The following is a 19,261-nucleotide window of genomic DNA, read 5'->3' on the forward strand; positions in this document are numbered from 1 at the left end:
TCCTTGCCCCTCCGCTCCTTAAAGCCGGCACCCTTCCTCCGAGGGGCCGCCTGGTCTGGGATCTGGGAAGGGGGAAGGGGTAGAGGGTGGTGGGGGATGGGCCAGGCAGCTAGTTTGTGGGGTTTGGTCTTCGGCTCCCCGCCTCTTTGGGGCGGGGCCTGGTGATTCCAAAGCAACATGGAGGAGGGGCCACTGTGGGTAAGCTGGAGCCTGGGGTCCCGACGGGATGGCGGCATCTGCACCTAGACCCAGAGTGTACCAGGCTTGGCTCCTCCTCGCGATTCATTTACCTTCCGCTTAGTCCCCTTGTTCTCCTCCCTGCTTCGTATGCCGAACTCCCACTTGGGCTCCCACCTGGGCCCTGTAGTTCCCTATCTCAAATTCCTACTCTTCCCTCCAGCTTAGATTCTCAAGCATTCTTTCATTCCTAAATTCTAAAATAAACATTTATTAAGGGCCGGTTGTGCCAAGTCTAAAGAGCGATGGTGGTGCAGTGAGTTAAGTACTTGGGGGCTGTAAACCTCAAGCTTATTTGAACTCTCGTGTCGCTCTGCAAGAGAGAAATGTGGCAGTCAGCTTCGGAAAGAGTTACAGCCCCTGCAAGCCTCTAGAGCGGTTCCGCTCCGTCATACAGGGTTGCTATGAGTCAGAATCTACTCCATGGCTGGGGAGTTGTTTGTTGCCAAGGCCTGAGGTTCCTCGGTGGTTTGCACTCAACTACTAACCTAAAGGTTGGCAGTTCAACACAGTTCACCCAGCAGCAAAGGCCTGGTGATCTGCTTCTTTAAGGATCACAACCTAGAATAACCCTGTGGAGCTATTCTATTCTATAACATATGGGTCAGTCTGAGACTGGACAGCGGGTTGTTCCAGGCAAGGATCTTGTACAAAGTTGGATGAAGAAGGAGCACTAGGCCACAGGTTTTGTAGGTACAAATACACTGTAGCCAGAATCACAGTGCAAGTCACTAGAATGGCCAAAACCAGAGCAAGGAAATGTTAGAGGTCCCGGGAGGGAGCCTCTTGAAAGGTTCTAGGTAGGTGACATAATCATATATGCATGGTTGAAGGATCTCAGTGATCTTTCTATGAAGTGATTGGAAGTGAACTGGACCAATGGCTAGGACATGTAAGCGTGTGTTAAAGTTGACAGTCTCACCATGATGGTGCCCTTCACCTGTGGGAGTGGCAAAGGGTTTGAGGAAGAAGTAGTGAGTCCCGATGATGGAGTTGGTTGTGCGTTGTGCTACCAACTGTAAGTTCTGAAGTTGATACCCACCACCTGCTCAGAAGTAGAAAGATGAGATTGTCTGATCCCATAAAGACTTAGGGTCTCAGAAACCCTATACAGGGTACCTATGAGTCAGTATGCACTTGATGGCAGTAGGTTTGGGTTTTGTTAGGTTTGTTTTGGTAGAGGTAGAAGTCACAGATCTCAAGGTCAATCCAATGGGAGAAAGGGGCTGCAGAGGAGAAGGATACTCAAGACTACTTGTCCAGGCAACTGGTTACATGATGGTGCTGTTCTTTTTTTTTTTTTTTATTCTTTTTAAATAAATCACTTTATTGGAGGCTCTTATAGCTCTTATGCATGTGTCAAGCACCTTTTTGTGTTCTTTATTTTATTTTTTGTAAATCATTTTATTGGGGGCTCATACAACTCTTATCACAATCCATACACACATCAATTGTGTCAAGCACATCCGAACATTCGTTGCCTTCATCATTCTCAAAACATTTGCTCTCCATCCAAGCTCCTGGCATCAGCTCCTCATTTTTCCCTCCCTCCCTACTACCCCCTCCCTCATGAACCCCTGACAACGTATAAATTATTATTTTGTCATATCTTACACTGTCCAACGTCTCCCTTCACCCACCCTTCCATCGTCCATCCGCCAGGGAGGAGGTTATATGTAGATCCTTGTAATCGTTTCCCCACTTCCACCCTACTCTCTCTCCACCCTCCCGGTATTGCCACTCTCAGCACTGGTCCTGAAGGGATCATCGGGCCAGGATTCCCCGTGTTTCCAGCTCCCATCTGCACCAGTGTACACCCTCTGGTCTAGCCAGATTTGCAAGGTAAAATTGGGATCATCATAGTTGAGGGGGTAGTGGGGGGAGGGGGGAAGCTTTTAGGAACAGAGGAAAGTTGGATGTTTCATCCTTGCTGCATTACACCCTGACTGGCTAGTCTCCTCCCCTAGACCCTTCCATAAGGGATGTCCAGTTGCCTACAGATGGGTCTTGGGTCTCCAATCTGCACTCCCCCTCATTCTCAATGATTTTATTTTTTTGTTCTTTGATGCCTGATACCTGGTCCCTTTGACACCTCATGATCACACAGGCTGGTGTGCTTCTTCCATGTGGGCTTTGTTGGTGCTGAATGTTGAGTCCAACTTTGGACATGCTGAAATTGTAGACACTCCGGGACATCCAAGTAGCTGACTGTTAGGATTTGAATTCCAGAGGAGACACTACGGCAGTAGTTCTCAACCTTCCTAATGCCAAACCCTTTAATACAGTTCCTCATGGTGTGGTGACCCCCCCAACCATAAAATTATTTGTGTTGCTACTTCATAACTGTAATTTGCTGCTGCTATGAATTGGGTGACCCCAGTGAAAGAGTCATTCGACCCCCAAAGGGGTCTAGACCCACAGTTGAGAACCGCTGCACTAGGGACTTAATAACATGTATTTGCCGATCAAAGCCACAGAAGGAAGTGGAAATCACCCAGAGAAGGTATGTAAAATGGGTTCAGACAAGGCCTAAATCTGAACCCCGAGGATTCCAACATTAGGGGTGATCAGAGACAACAAAGAGGAAGTGTTTCAAGAGAATGGAGAAGATCTGAGTCAAAAGCAGCGGGGAATAAAATGTGGTTTCCAGGAGGAGGAAGTGGTCAGGAGTGTCATTACCCGTGGAGGTTAAATAAAACAAGGGAAGAAATTCATGACCATTGGGATTGATAGGGTCCGTCCCTGCCTGGACTCTCAACTGCCTGCCCTGGGAGACCAGTTTTAGTGAAGTGAAGAGTGGGACTTAGGCTTCCCTACCCCCAACATTTTATTTTGTACAAATTTAAACATACAGGACTGTTGAGTGAATAATAGAATAACCATCAGTATATGCTTCATCTTGATTCAATAATTATTGACACTTGTATTAGTCTAGATACTTTGGAGAAACAAATCCACAGCAACTCATGTGTGAGAGAGAGTTTTATGTAAAGAAAATGTGCATCACGAAAACATCCCAACCCAATGTTGCCCAAGCCCACAAGTCCAACATTAACCCATTTAACCCAACACCAGTCCACAAAGTCCTCCACCTCACAAAACAGAGGCAATGATGCCGACTGCAGGAGGAAAGCTGAGTCAGTGAACGAATAAGCATCTCAGCACTGGCAGGGGTCTCCACACGGCTGCTCCAGCACCCAGGGCTGCATCGGGATAGGTCCATGTGGCTTCTCCTTGGGGATGTAGTGTAGGAAGTCAATCTTGCAAGCTGAAGCAGGGAACTGCTAAGGCAGCTGCACCCAGTGCAACCACCACAAAACAAGAGACCCGAGAACTAGAAAGGCGAGGCTTCACCACCCATTTATCCCTCCACCTTTCAACCAGCACCACATGTGATCATCGGCCAGGCTGGCACAATTAACTAACTCAACACTTTAGCCGTATTTGCTTTCTTTAACATATAAGGAGCCCTGGTGGTGTAGTGGCTTCATGTTGGTCAACGTTTTGAAATCACCAGCTGCTCTGGAAAGATGTGACTCTCTACTCCCAAAAATAGCTACAGCCCCAGAAACCTACAAAGCCAGTTCTACCCTGTCCTATAGGGTTGTTAGCAGTCGGGATCGACTCAATGGCGGTGAGCTTGAGTTTATTTTAACCACATATATGTATATAAATCAGCCACAGAAACCCAACTCTGATACACTTGGGGTCTTTGTGAGTCCAACCTGACTTGATGATAGCTGGTTTGGTGGTGGTTCTTTTTTCTAACAATATGGATTCTTAGGCCTTTATTTATTTAATATTTTTATTGAACTTTAATTAGCATATCATACAATTCAGTAGTTCACTCATATTAAGAAGGGCTGCACAATCATCACTACAATGAACTTTGGAACATTTTCTTCCTCCTTGTACCCATTGCTGTTGATTCCCCTTCTTTCCCCAACCTCCCCTCCCATCCCCCCAGGTAATTATTAATCCAGTTCCTGTCTTCATAAATCCACCCATTAGAATTTAGGCTGTGCTACTATTCCCTCCTCTGGGTTTGGACTTTATTAGACAGAGCTGATTCCTCACTTAGATAGCTGCTTGCTTTGAGGCCCCAGATGCTATTCTGTCTGATAACCTGATTTTTAAAAAATCATTTTATTGGGAGCTCTTACAGATATTATAAAAATCTATAATTTAATTAGATTAAGCATAGTTGTACAATTGCTACCACCATCATTTTCAAAACTTCTTGAACTCTTTGGTATCAGCTCCCCTTTATCCCTTCCCTCCCAACCCTACCATCCTCCAGGAACCCTTATTATTATATGTTATTATTATTTGCCATATCTTACATCACCCAATGTATCCATTCACTTACAATTCTACTATTCATTCCCCTCAAGTGGGGTTATGCAGTCATCATTGCTATCAGTTCCCTCCCCACCCCCTCTTCCCATACCCTCAGGGAATTGTTACTTCCCTTACTATTTCTGAAGGGTTTATCTATCTTGGATTTCATGCATCCAATGATCTTAATTATACAAATGCTGATTTCTTCACTACACTTTGCTTTGCTATAGTACCCATATCTTCAGTGATCTTCATGAGGGCAAATACTGAGCAGAGCCATGTCATAGAACTAATTGTTCTTATATTAGGGTTACAGTTAAGTGATAGCTCAAAACCCATTCATATATCTATGGTTTATATATGTCTTTGTTCACTTTAGAGAATATCATTATCATTTTATTATAGTACATCTTAATTCACCTCCATGGGGCATAAGATAATTCTATCGATAGTAACATTATTTTAGTCAATGGTATAGAATGTAAAACACTATTGAGAAGGACAGAGTCTAATGTCTCAGTTGTCTACAGCATGTTGTCTGGGTCACCATGGGCTGTTTAGAAGCTGGGTCAAAAGTAGCCACTTAGGAACATAATACTGGGGGTATTTTCCCCTTGGAGGTCTATGTAAGTAATGTTAAACATTCTTCTCACTGGTGGGGTGCCCCACTTGGTTTACCCATCACCAGAAGGATAATCACCTCCTATACAGACATGAACCCCATCCCCCCTTAATTCAAGTTCCCAGTTTCACTAATTACTCTTGTAGGACTGTCTGATTTGGGGTGACCGTAGAACTCTGCTACATGGCAGGAATTTATTGATGACTTGCTCCCCACAACATGGGAAATCAACCCCATCTGTAGTCAGGCCACTTCTCTTGAGGTGGTTTTTAAGAGGTTCAAATAAAGGGGTGATGCATGGCTTATGAGAATTAGGTAAGCACACTACCTCATTAGTTGGGGGACCAGATTAGAAGACTAAATGACCTGGGAACAAAAGCCTACCTTTGTCTTGATTTTTATAATTTTAGTAGTGGACTCATACAATATTTGTGCTCTTGTGATTCACTAACTTCACTCACCATAATGGTTTCCAGCTCCATCCATTCCATGGTGTTTCATCACTGTTTTTATTTTTTTTAATTGATCTTTTTATTGGGACTCTCACAGATATTATAACAACCCATAAATCAATTACATCAAGCAAACTTGTACAGATGCTGCCATCATCATTTTCAAAACATTTTCTTTCTACTTGAGCCCCTTGATATTAGCTTCTCTTTATTCCCTCGCCCCACCACCACCATGTGAACTCTTAATAAATTCTATATTATTATTTCATATCTTATACCATCTGGTGTATCCCTTCACCCACGGTCTATTATTTGTCCCCATCGAGGGGGGTTATACATCCATCACTGCTATCAGTTCCCTCTTCCCCCCTCCCTTCCCATACCCACATGGAATTGTTACTCCCATTACTGTTTCTGAGAGGTTTATCTATCCTGGATTCTGTGTGTTGAAAGCTCTTATCTGTAACAATGTACATAAGCTGGTCTGGCAGGATTTGTGAGGTCGAACTGGGGCCATGATAGTGGAGGGAGGAAGCATTAAAGAACTAGTGGAATGTTGTGTGTTTCATTGATGCTACACTGCACCCTGGATGAGTCGCCCCTCTGTGTGTCCCATCTGTGAGGGAGTTTCCAGTGATCAACAGATAGGTTTTGTGTCTCCACTCTGACCCCTCTCCTTCACACTATGATTGTTTATTTTTGATCTTCTGATACTGGATCCCGGGGAAACCTCATGATCACACAGGCTGGTGTGCTTCTTCCATGTGGGCCTTGTTGCTTCCCTGCTAGATGGCCACTTGTTTAACTTCAAGCCTTTAAGACCCCAGACCCTATATCGTTTAATAGCTGGGCACCATCTGCCCTCTTCACCATATTTGTCTTCAGCACCCATATTTGTCTTCAGCGATAGTGTCAGAGGTATCACACAGTGCCATGTTATTTGAACAAAGTGTTCTTGTGTTGAGGGAAGACTTAATCATCACTGTTTTTTCAAGGATTCATAGTATTCCATTGTGTACAGACCAGAGTTTCTTTATCTCTTCTTCAACTGATGGGCATTTGGGCTGTTTCCAGCTTTTTGCTACTGTGAACTGTGCTGCAATGAACATGGGTGACACAGGTCTATTACTGTTCTGTCTCTTACCTCTTTGGGATATATGCCCAGCAGAAGTATTGCTGGGTCCGTTAACCATATAGATTTTTGTTTGTACATATGTTTTTGCTAAGCCATTTTAATGTAAATTGCAAAGAGCTTGACCCTTCAGCCCTAAATTCATCAGCATGTAAAGATTAAAATCAAACACAGGATCAAATGGTAAACACATAAAACACACAGAATGGGAATTTTGCTTTCCAGACATTTCTCTATAAAGGGGGAGAGATAGCTACTGAAACAGAGAGAGGGAGGGAGGGAGGGAGCGAGAGAAAGAGAGAGAGAACGAGAGAACAGCTGAAGGGGACTATGGCTCTGCTCTCTTTATTTTCACTTGCACTTTGTTAGGATGGGAGTGCCTAGGGCAAGTTTAACTGGGAAGGGGTGGACCCAGTCCTGTGGGAGAGACCGAAGGGAGTGAATAAAAGGAGGGGTTGATGGGAGAGGCAGGGCTAGATGTTTATGAGTCTGTCCCAGGCAAGGTGCTACCAGGCTTTGGTTTGGGCTTTTTACTTTCTGAGAAGCAGGTTGTGTTAAGAGTGAGGGGACGACCGTGAGTGGGGTTTGGGGGACTCTAGGTGTCTGAAGCCAACTATCCTTGGCAGGATGGGAACAGTGGAGGACAGCGGGACAAGAGGACCAAGGATATGGTTTGGGGAGCTGGACCAGGGTCTAGGCCCGGTAGGAAGGCAGTAACAACGAGAGAAGGCTGATAGGAAGGAAGAAATCAAGGAGAGTCTGGAGGATTCGATCTGAATAAGCAAGATAAAGCTCTGTGGGGTGGAGACCGAGCTGTGGTGTGGGGATGAGGGTGGTGCTGGTCTAGTCCCCAGCCTGCCTACCCCCCCACTCTCTTGAGACCTGCCGCTGAACACTAACAAGGAAACCAGAGCCTTCCTCCCTGCCAGTGTCTGGTTTCTGAGTTTCGGGGGCGGGCTGTCTGGTGCCAGTGTTGAAGGGAAGGGCCAGCTCAGTCAGCTCAGCCTCGTCCCTGAGCTGGACCTAGTGCCTGATGCAGCGATTCCTGCAGCTCCCAGGGGCCATGATGAGGCCAGGGGCCAGAGGGGCCAGTGGCTCGGATCAGGAGGCTGCCAGCCCTGTGCTGACCCCTGAAGGGGGGCCCCCACCCTGGTACCAGGCCCTCCAGCCAGAGGAGCTTCGGTGGCTGCAGGCTCCAGAGGAAGATGCCATCCCAGAAGCATCCCTGGAAGGACCTGGCCCAGAGCATGGCCAAGGCCAGAGCCAAAGCCAGCCACTACGGTACAGAGGAACCCTGGGGGACCCCACCAAGCCGGGAAGGCCTGGGCCACTGGCAGCCCAGACTTCTACAGTTCCCAGCTGCTCAGGTGGAAAGGCATTGAGGCAGTGTTTAGGAACCAGGATGTGTGTATGTGTGTGTGGAGTAGGGTCGAGTGGGCTTGGGGTCATTGCACAAGGAGCAGAATGTGGGGACTGAGTATGAGTGGGGGCAGATGAAGAGATAACCCCCAAAGGCTCTGAGAGGAGAAGAGCCAAATATTTGAGGGTTGAAGCTCTACTTGGTGTAGTGGTTATGTGTTGGATGCTAACTGCAAGGGCACCAGGGAGAAACCACCCGCCTATCGTGGCAGAAAGACAGGGCTTCCTACTCTGGCAATGAGCTCCAGCCTCAGAGACCCACAGGGGCAGTTCTGCCCTGTCCTATAGGGGCCCTAAGAGTTGGAATCAATTGGATGGCACTGAGTTTGGCTTTGGGCTCGGGTAGAGTTTGAGGGCAGGATCAAACATACATTGAGGTTAGCCAGCCTTGCCTCACCTCCTTTCCACCTATAGCTGGTTGGAACTTGGGGAGAGAGGGAGCTGCCTTGTTGGAGCCCCTGACTCTTCAGGCACCGCAGGAAAGGTCCTCTGGGCCAGGCCAGGAGTCAGGTCAGAGGGAGAGCAGCAGTGTAAAGGGATCTGACGGTGGAAGAGTATTGATGGTGGAAGAGTCAGGTTTCATGGCCTAGGGTTTTACTGGGCTTTGCTCCCCTCTCTCCCCTTCCTTCGTGGGAATATAAACTGGTAACCGGAGCATGGATGGGCAGATCCTGGGAGATCTTTCCCCAGAAGAGAGTGCTGCTGTCTCTGTTGGGGTAGGGGTTGCCCTTGGCTTGACCTTCAGTCTTGCCTGTGCAGTCTAATACCCAGTGGTCTCTCCCGCCCCTCACTTCCCCTCTCCCAAGACAGAACCTTCAGTGGCCTGGAATGTGTTTGGGCAGACCAGGTAGGTGGGAGTAGTATGGGTGCCCCACCCAGCGCATGCTCTGGGGCTTACATATTTGACAAGGGTCTGTGGCATTTGTGGGTGTGGTGAGGACACCCAGGTGTGAGGAAGTGGACTTTGGAGCATACCCAGAGTTCTAGGAGTCTGAAAATGCTGTCCACCTCCCACTGAAGCTCAGAGGAAAGCCATCCACAGATGACCTGAGACCACTGGGCCTGTGCGGTGACTCCCTCTCCCGCCTGACTCCACTGAAAGCAGTCAGGGGATCCCTGAGGCTGTATGTATTTGATCTTATGAGCTTGAATTTATCATCCGGAATCTCAAATACGACCCCACTGACCACTTGCTGAATGAGAGAATTGGCCAAGTTTGTCAAAAAGGCATATGGAGGGATTTCAGAGTTTGTGGGAAAATTCCACTATATATTTATTGTCGTTTTTCATGACCTTTTTAAAGCCCCTTGGTGTGTGTGTGTGTGTGTGTGTGTGTGTGTGTGTGACTGTGGTCTGTGTATACACCTAGGGATGTGGACACGGTTCTGTGGGGATTGGCCATGGTGACTCAGTGGTTAGAGCTGCTCTGCGGGGAAAAAGACAAGGCTTTCTACTCCGGTAAAGTCTGGGAGCCCACAGTGTCAATTCTACCTTGTCCTATAGGGAATCTCTGAGTCGGAATCGGCCCAATGGCAGCGAGTAATAGATCAGGTGTGCAAAAATCTATAGGTGTGTAGGTGCTTTTCTGTGTCAGGGGGTATGTCTACAAGTGAGCCTCTGTGGGGTTGATGATGTGTCTGTTGTGAAGTTTTGTGGGAGTTTAACAGCTAATGTTCTCAGCTGCTGATAGATTGGAGGTTCAAGTCTACCTAGAGCAGTGGTTCTCAACCTGTGGGTCGCAACCCCTTTGGGAGTCAAATGACCCTTTCACAGGGGTTGCCTAAGACCACCGGCAAACACATTAGTTCTGATGGAACGGAGAGACCGCTCCTCTATCCGTCTCCAGGTGGGTCCGCCCACATGCAGATTAGCCCACATAGGAGTACCAGACATGAAGACTGTTACTCATGCAACACCATGCTTCAAGACAAAATTTCATTTCTTTGTAATTAGAAATAAATAGTTCACAATATATAATTACATATTGTTTTTGTGATGAATCACTATGCTTTAATCATGTTCAATTTGTAATAATGAAAGTACATCCTGCCTATCAGATATTTACATTACAATTCATTAGCAAAATGACAGTTATGAAGTAGCAAAGAAGAATTTTATGGTTGGGGGGCCACCACAACATGAAGAACTGTTTTAAAGGGTTGTCGCATTAGGAAGGTTGAGAACCACTGATCTACAGGGTCTTTAGGAGAAAGGCCTGTGTAGCCTCTTAATTGATGTTTTCTGACTTCTTTGGGTTCTAATATCTATTGCAATGGCTACGCAGAAACTTGGACAAAATTCACAATTAAGGGGTTTATTACAGAAGTTAACAAGCTTTGTCTCAGAAATTCTCGAGGTACTTGTTTACCAGGACATGTTACAAAGTTTCAGACCTGTTAACAAGGCCCAAAGAGGCACACACCCCTGGCCCTCAGCTCCACTTCCATGGGTCAGCAGATGCACCTTCCCCAATTAAGGGCCCAGAGGCACCCCTCTCCACAAGCCAGCCCCTGCACAAAAACACTATTTTAACTTGCTCTGTGGCCTGGGAAGTTTCTCATTCTGTTCCCTGCTCTGGCTCCTGATTTTGCGGCTGCTCCTCGGTAGTATAGCAGTTTTCTGGACCCAGGAAGGTTATTGTACAGAGACCTCTGGTCCAGAGGACATGCTCCCCTCTTGGCTATTCCTGGTAATGAGATTCCCTCCTCCTGCTTCTTAAAGGGCTCACTTTATATACAACAGGATGACATTCCAAGGAATCCTGGTCTAATTACTCACAGGTGAATCCTATCAGTATCTTCCCTCACCTTCTTACCTGACCTGTGCAGAGAAAGGGGAGGTTGGGTGGGAGTTAGAGACTTTGGCTAGAAGAGGCACATCAGATAACTCACTGCCCCTGTGGTCTAGCAATACCCTCTTGAAAAATTAGTCCTTGGAAACCCCACGACACACAGTTCCACTATGACACATGTTGGGTTGCCATGAATTGAAATGTACTTGGTGGCAACTGGTTTCTGGTGGCTGTGTGTGCCTGTGGGAGATATGTCCCTAGAGGTTGAGAGTGTGCCTGTGGGGGAGATGTGGGAGTATCTGTGGTACATGTGGGTGGCAGGGGTGTGTTGGTGGTACATGTGTTTGGTGAGGGTGTTGGTGCGTGTAAGATATCTGTGAGCATTTGAACTAACTGTAGATGTGGGGGGGCATCCTGGGGGGGGCGGGGCAGTGTATGTTTGTTGTTGAGGGAGGTGGTGCTCGGCTCTCTGATTCTTCTCAGACCCTCAATACTGCACGGGCCCAGGCAATGGTCTAATGGTGTATACTCCAGCTGCCCTTTAGGCATTGACAGCCTGGTTGGTTGGGGCCGACAAGATCTCTGGTCCCTGGCTTGTCCCTGGGAGAATAGAAGCTGCCCTCTAGCTTCAGGAGTGTCCTCCCAAGTTTTAGACCAAAGTGGTCAGGGGTGGCTGCCTTCTTCTCTTCTTACCTGCCGGCTATCAAGCCTCTGTGTTCTGGGACACATCTTTCTACCTTACTTTTCCTTAAAAAATGAAACCTCTTCAGGAAAGATGCATTCTCAAATTCTTGCAACATCAGCTTCTTACCAGCCCTCCTGTCATTTGTGATTTCATCCATGCGGCACTCTTGGCATTTCTGCCGCTCTGTGACAAGGTGTGCTTATGGCAGGTTCTTCTCTTCCTCTCAGCACTCATCACTTACTCATTTCTGCGCATCAGCCTCTTTATGACTGTTGTCATGGTCTCCCCTCTCCTAAGATGATTACCATCTTCTGGCTTTCTGTTGTGTCTAAATGTTCAACTCTGAACTGGCAGCACAACTTCCTAATTTCTCCCTTTGATGATATGCTCCAAGGCCGGGTCCTTGCACCTAGCTTAAAATCTGTGCACAGGCTTGGGCTCTTCACGTGTGGGATCAGAGTGTGATCTGGGAGATCAGAGATGCTCAGGTCCTCACGTTAAAGCTGTTCACCACATTTTACAATGGTCTTGGCAACATATGGGTGTACCAGTTGTCTTCCAATCCCATCGGCTGTGTATACACACATTTTCCGTGAGTTTTTAAAAAAAATTCTGTTTACTTCTTTGACTTCCAGTCCCAGGACCTTATTCGCTACACAAAGGTGCCTGGCTAAGGAATACCAGTTCATGCTCTACTCCCTACGTAGGGAACACCAACTCAGGGCTGTGTGTGCCTGCAGGGGCAAGCAGGTGTTGGATAGGCCTGTGGTGGCCCTGGTCGTGAACGCTGGGTATGGAGCTTTCAGATTCATATCAGCCCTTTAAGCATTTTACAAAGCATACCCCAAATATTTCCCTTTTGCTGCTTTTAAAAACAAAAATAAAAAACATTAGTTGCCATAGTGCTGATTCTGATTTGCGGCCACCCCGTGGGTGTTAGAGTAGAACTGTGGGTTTTCAATAGCTGATTTTTCAGAACGAGATCACCTGGCCTTCTTTTCAGGTGTCTCTGGGTAGACTTGAAGCTCCAACTTTTGGGGTAGCAGCTGATCACGTTACTAATTTGCACCACCTGACCTGCTGTTGTCACGTTAAGTCTGACTCATGGTGGTTTTATAGGCCAGAGTAGAACAGCCCCAGGCCGTGTCGAAGGCTGCCATCTCTATGGAAGCAGACTGCCGCTCAAACCACTGACCTCTCGTTTGGCAGCTGTGCGCTTAACCACCGCATCACCTGAGCTCCGCACTGCTTAATTTTCGTTTTTATCCGACCAAAGTTAAAAAAAAATCAAGCTTAAAAACAAAAACAAAAATAATCAACTTAGCCATCTTGTCACAAATAATTTTAGAACCCTTGAAAATAAAATTTCACCATTCTTCTTCCATACTTAAACACAATTTAAGTACACAGATGTGAAGTGAATTTTGGCATGAAGCATGTGTAAAGTTAGAGTTCCTTGCTGTTGGTTGTCTAAACAGCATTGACTTAAGAAGAAAAAGGTCCCTTCTTCCATGGTGAATTGTGCTAAAGGAGCCTTGGTGGCATAATGGTTGTGGTTGGACTGCTAACTATAGGTCAGCAGTTCATAGGAGGCAAAAGACATTGACAGAGGTATAAACATAGGCATATACATATGTAAATATATTCATATACAGCGATAGGGATATAGGGCTCTGTATATATACTTATATTTTAACTATCAAGGTAGCAGACGGACATTGGGCCTCTACTCAAGGCCTCCGTCAATGCAAGAATACTTTGTTCTAATAACCTGGCGTTCTGTGATGCTCACCTTCCCAACACGATCACTGAAGACAAAATGGGTGCATAAGCTAATGTGGTGAAGAAAGCTGATGGTGCCCGGCTATTACAAGATATAGCATCTGGGGTCTTAAAAGCTTGAAGTTAAATAAGCATCCATGTAGCAGGGAAGCAACAAAGCCCACATGGAAGAAATGCACCAGCCTGTGTGATCACAAGGTGTTGATAGAATCAGGTATTGGGCATCAGAAGACCCAAAACGAACAACCATTTTGATGCAAATTAGGGGGTGTAGAGTGGAGACCCAAAGACCATCTGTAGATAATTGGGCATCCCTTTACAGAAGGGTCACAAGAAAGGGACAAGCCAGCCAGGGTGCAGTATTGCACCAATGAAACACACAATACCCTCTAGTTCTTTAATGCCCCCCACCCCCACTATCATGACCCCAGTTCAATCTTACAAATCTGGCTAGAACAGAGCATATACACTGGCACAGATAAGAGCTCTTAACACAGAATCTAGGATAAATAAACCCCCCAGGAACAATAATGAGAGTAGTGACACCATGAGGGTAGGGGAAGGTGGGGGGGAAAGGAGGAACCGGTCACAAAGATCAACATACAACTCCCCCACACAAACACCCTGCCAGGAGGACAACAGAATGTTGGTGAAGGGAGACAGAGGAGGGTGTAAAATATTAAAATAAAAATAACTTATAAATTATCAAGGGTTCACAAGAATGGGAGAGGAAAAAAAGAGAAGCTGATACCAAAGGCTCAAATAGAAAGAAAATGTTTTGGAAATGATGATGGCAATGTATGTACAAATGTGCTTGATACAATTAATGTATGGATTGTTATAAGAACTGTAAGAGCCCCCAATAAAATGATTTATTAAAAAAAAAAGTTTAAAGATCAGCAGTTCAAAACTACCAACTGCTCCTTGAAAGCTTTCTATTCCTGGATAAAGTTAACAGTCTCAGAACCCACAGGGCAGTTCTGTCCCGACTGGTAGGGTCACTATGAGTCAGACTGGACCTGGTGACAGGGAGTCTGTTTTTGTTGAGAACTTAATAGAGCCACGTGGATCCATACATGACATTTCCCCCATGACCTTTGACTTTCTATTTTTAATCTTGTGCCATGTTTTATGCCCAGTAGGGTGATCTATCATTCCTCCAAACATTCTCTGGAGATTTTTTTTAACCTTCTGATTTTTTTCCCAGATGAGTTTTACCATCACTTCATGAAGCTTGACAAAATGCTCCCACTGAAATGTCAGTGGAAGTTCATAGAAACTATGTATTTATTGGTTTGGGTGCTGTTAACTTTATGGTGCTCAGCCAAGAGGGAGGGGTCGTTTATCCAAATCTTCTTTGATTTCTCCCACTAGGGTTTTATAACTTCCCTGAATGACTGTTGAATTCTGAGTGACAGGTCTGGGCTTGGAGGGTATCTGTGGAGTCTCTGGGACCCCATCCTTGAAATCAGGTTGTGTCTGTGGGGTCATGGCCTGAGAACATACTCAGACAAAGCAAGGGCGTCCAGCTCTTGTTAGGATGTCCTTACCACCCATCCAGCCGGTCCTATTTCCTGACCAGAGTCCATAGCTCTTCCCACCCTTAGCCCTTCCTCGTCGGCAGGCTCTATGTTCTGAATGGCTCCTTGAGCCCTCTGAGCTGTACTTTCCCACCACCACCACCAGCCCCACCAGCCCCACTTTGCTCCCTCTCTACCAGTTGGGATTTTGCCTGAGCCTTCCCTGTCCTTTGCTATCTCTCTCTCTCTCTCTCTTTCTCTCTCTCTCTCTCTCTCTCTCTCTCTCTCTCTCTCTCTCTCTCTCTCTCTCTCTCTCGGTCCTCCTCACGAGCCCTCTGACCCTTATGACCTTACCTGACTCACTATACTGTACTTCCCACCAGGCATGATGACCTTAAAGAGATGCTGGACACCAACAAGGACTCCCTCAAGCTGGAGGCCATGAAGAGGATTGTGGCGGTGAGGGGGAAGGGAGGGCCCTTCTTTGGGGAGGGGTCTGGGTGTCAGAGGGCACCTGTGGACCCTCCATTAATCAGTTGTGCACCTCGTGGACCCTCCATTAACCTCTGCCCTTTGTCTTCCCTAACCTCGCCACCCCACCTCCCCCCTCTAAGGTGACCAGACGTCCCGCTTTTGGGAAGAATGCACGACAAGCTAGGGAATGGTCTATTTGGTCCATATAGGCCAAATTTTTAATCCAGAACACCCCCCCTCACAGCCCCCCACACACCCCCTTCAATGGTGTCCTGCTTTTAATCTGGTCACCTTACCCTAACCCCCCCAGATGATTGCCCGGGGAAAGAATGCCTCCGACCTGTTTCCTGCAGTGGTGAAGAATGTAGCCTGTAAGAACATAGAGGTAAGCACCATCCAATGAGGGATACCTCGTCCTCACCTCTACCAAGAATAAACTCAACCTGGGTGGGGAGTACGGAAGAGAACCATTGACCTGCTCAGAAATGTCCTCTGGCCCAGAGGAGACTGTCTACATGTCCCTGAATGGCATGTGGGTCAGGATGAGACCCAGAAAAGCGCGGGGATGCTTCCCTCAGGGGGGTTTTCCCCATGTACTGCAGCTGCCAGGGGGATGACATTCCAGAGAGTGATATGCCAGTCCTTGCTTGGAAACCTGCTCTTTCCCCAGGTGAAGAAGCTTGTCTATGTGTACCTGGTGCGCTATGCGGAGGAGCAACAAGACCTGGCCCTGCTGTCCATTTCTACCTTCCAGCGTGGGTTAAAGGTCAGAGGTCTCAGTTTGGAGCTTTGGGGCCTGAGCCTCATGGGGTTTGTTTTGGAGCAGTGGGCACAGGTAGAGGCTGTGAGCATGGGGTAAGGAAACAATCTGCAGGATGGGAGAGCCAGTCAGACCCTCAGAGGGTGAAGGTTGGACTCAAAAGGGGCATGAGAAAGTGGGTACTCAGGATCCTCATCCTCCTCTCAGGTGTCTGTAGTGATGACTGCTTCAGGTGTGAATCATTGAAGCCACTGACAACAGAAAGTCTCTCTCCCTTACGCCCAGTGACGGAAAGTTGCTCACTGTGGCCCAGAGCCACACAGAAAGCAGCCTGGTTGAGACAGGGTTCCCCGAGGGAGCTGACCTGGATTCCTCGCCTCTGGGCACCACAGTCTTGGCACTGGCAGGCTCACCTAGTCTAGGTGTCTGCAGAGAATAATGGCTATGGGAACCTTTTCACCTGGAACTTTGTAAGGAGAACAGATGGTTTGACTTGAAATACCTGAGCCCCACTGAGAGGAAAATAACAACGTTTACAGTTCAGTACAGTTGCCTCACACCTGGGGGGGGGTGGTGTCCAAGGTTGAGTTGGTTTTGACTCATAGCAATCCTACAGGACAGATTAGAACTGCCCATAGGATTTCCAAGGATGTAATCTCTTTGCTAATGAGTTATTTTACTTCTGTTGTTGAGAATAGACACAGCAGGACACACACAAATGAGATTTCTCCGTGTGCAGTTTGGTTACACGGATTACCTTGTCAAATGGTGCAACCAAGCTCACCTTGCTTTGCTTAAGCAGGTAGGTTTGAACTGCCGACCTTGCGATTAGAAACACAACAAGTAACCAAGTACACCATCCAGGCTCTTTTAGATGACTACAACTTAAAAAAAATCCTCTCATTATATTACATTGAAACCTCCTTTGCTGTGATTTTTCTAAAAAGATCTCAGGTTTACAAAAAGTTACACACAATATACGTAATGAATATTCAGTGTAAGAAACAAAATATTTATCGAAGTCCCCCCCATGTATCTTCCCTGTTTATTATTTATAAATATATGTATACACACACAGAGATTGCTGATAAATGGTGTCATAGTATGTGCTATGTATTCCTCAGCAAGTTGGCTTCTTTATTGCTGGCTCCGTTACTGTCTCTTGGCCTTTCCTGGACACCGGAACCAGCCATTTCCATCCCCATTTCTTCCCTCTTTTCATCAGCCCAGCTGAGGCATTTTGCTTTCTTAGCAGCAGCCCCTGTGGTTGGCTGAATTTAGATAAACCTCCAGTTAGTAAGAAGATAATCTAGCTTCCCAATATCCTATCCTTGTGCAATTGCTTACTTTGACCACCTAATAAAATCTTTTTAACCACCTATGCAATCAAAGAAGAGGTCTCAGGTTTGACCTGCAGCTACCCAGGAGAAGAGGGCTGCCCCCTCCCACCCCTACCCCCACCCCCGCACTGACCAGACTCAGGTGTGATGCTTCAGTACATCTGTGGTCAGACCATTTGCCAAGCTTGTGAGGCCACCTGCTCATATCCATGGTGTTGAAAGTCACTATAGCACTGCCCCTTATTCTGCATCTAAACAAACTGGATCAAGTCAAAAGGAGTTGTTGAGAGGAGCACACAGCTTTTGAAGGACCCCAAAGTGGTGCTTGTGATTCTGAATTCCCGTGTGTTCTGTTAAAGTGAAAGGCCTGAATGACATCACTGCCAAAGAGCGGTTTTCTCCAAACCATCACATCCAACCTGATCAAGTTGCTTGCTGAAAATGATTGTTTGAACAGCACCCTGGGAGTCACATCATGAGTGTCCACGGTAGAAAAGTTCCTTACATAGTCACCACTGCATCTCCCTTAGATAACATCTGTCTCTGAATTGAAAATGGTCCCGAACAGCTTCCTAAACCAAGACCAGGGGTTGAAATTGGAGGCGAAGACTGACCCATGAGTCATCGGTGGAATGTTTGTCTGTATGGAGAGAAATACGTGGATATGTCTGTAAAATCCATGATTCAGAAGTTGAGCAGGGCTATGCAGAAGACTGTGTTAACATCCCAGGTATCTGTCATCAATGAAAATTCCTAAAGTTTGGGTATCAAAAAAAATGCACCCTGAACAGAAAAAAGAAAAAGAAGAATCAATGTATTTGAATTACGATGTTGATAAAGAATATTAAAAGTACCGTGAACTGCCAAAAGAACAAACCTGTCTTGGAAGAAGTACAGCCAAAATGCCCCTTAGACATGAGGATGGACACGCTATCAGGAGAGACCAGCCCCGGCAAAATGACGTCATGCTTGGTAATGGAAAATGGGAAGAGCCTTGACAAGATGGATTGGCACTGTGGCTGGAATAACGGACCCGAATATAACAAGAAGGATGAGGTTGGTGCAGGACTGGCACTATTTTGTTTTGTTGTACATAGGATCGTTATGAGTTAGAACCCACTCAGTGGCACTTGACAACATGAAATCTTACTGTATTCCACTTTCTGATTTAGCACAGGCCCTAAGCCCAGGGTGATTCGGAATCTTTATTTTGTCTCTCCTGATTTTGTCTTTCCCCAAGATATTAATAAGCTATTCGGACTTGGGCAACAGTTTTCAGTTCTGTAGCATATTGGAATTCCAGGCTGACACTGGTCACTTAACAAACCTGCCCCCAAACAATGTTTTACCACATTGTGGATTTACCTAATTGTACAGTGGGCTGGGATTTCTCCACATTGGCAGCAAGGAGCTTTTTCAGTAACAAAAAAGTACCTCTCATGTGAAATGGACTGTGAGGATTATAGAGATAAAATAGTTATGAATTCTCCTCTAAAAATGCTTACATATTAGATAAAACAAAAGGCCAGCACCAAAAAACAGCAATACAAGATGTAATGTATTAATTAATGTTCTTCATTTTATCTCTGTGTGCTAATAACCACTGCAATGGCTACACAAAACTCAGACATACTTCATGATTAAAGTGTTCATTGAATCACACATCATTCCTCTATTTCCTGAATGCTTCCCACCCACCCCCGCCC

The 19,261-nt window shown here is 46.3% G+C and overlaps 1 protein-coding gene across 1 annotated transcript in view; it reads left to right on the forward strand.

Moving 5' to 3' along the window:
- The window catches only part of AP3B2 (adaptor related protein complex 3 subunit beta 2), a 39,862-nt gene that overhangs the window by 499 nt on the left and 20,102 nt on the right, over positions 1 to 19,261 (forward strand). The window contains 3 exon segments of the mRNA XM_045286297.1: positions 15,365 to 15,440; positions 15,766 to 15,840; positions 16,126 to 16,221. Coding sequence (XP_045142232.1) covers positions 15,365 to 15,440; positions 15,766 to 15,840; positions 16,126 to 16,221 — 247 coding nt within the window.

The sequence above is a fragment of the Echinops telfairi genome, unplaced genomic scaffold, assembly GCF_000313985.2.
Source record: "Echinops telfairi isolate 266 unplaced genomic scaffold, ASM31398v2 ScPeMD7_7;HRSCAF=31, whole genome shotgun sequence".
Taxonomy (NCBI): Eukaryota; Metazoa; Chordata; class Mammalia; order Afrosoricida; family Tenrecidae; genus Echinops; species Echinops telfairi.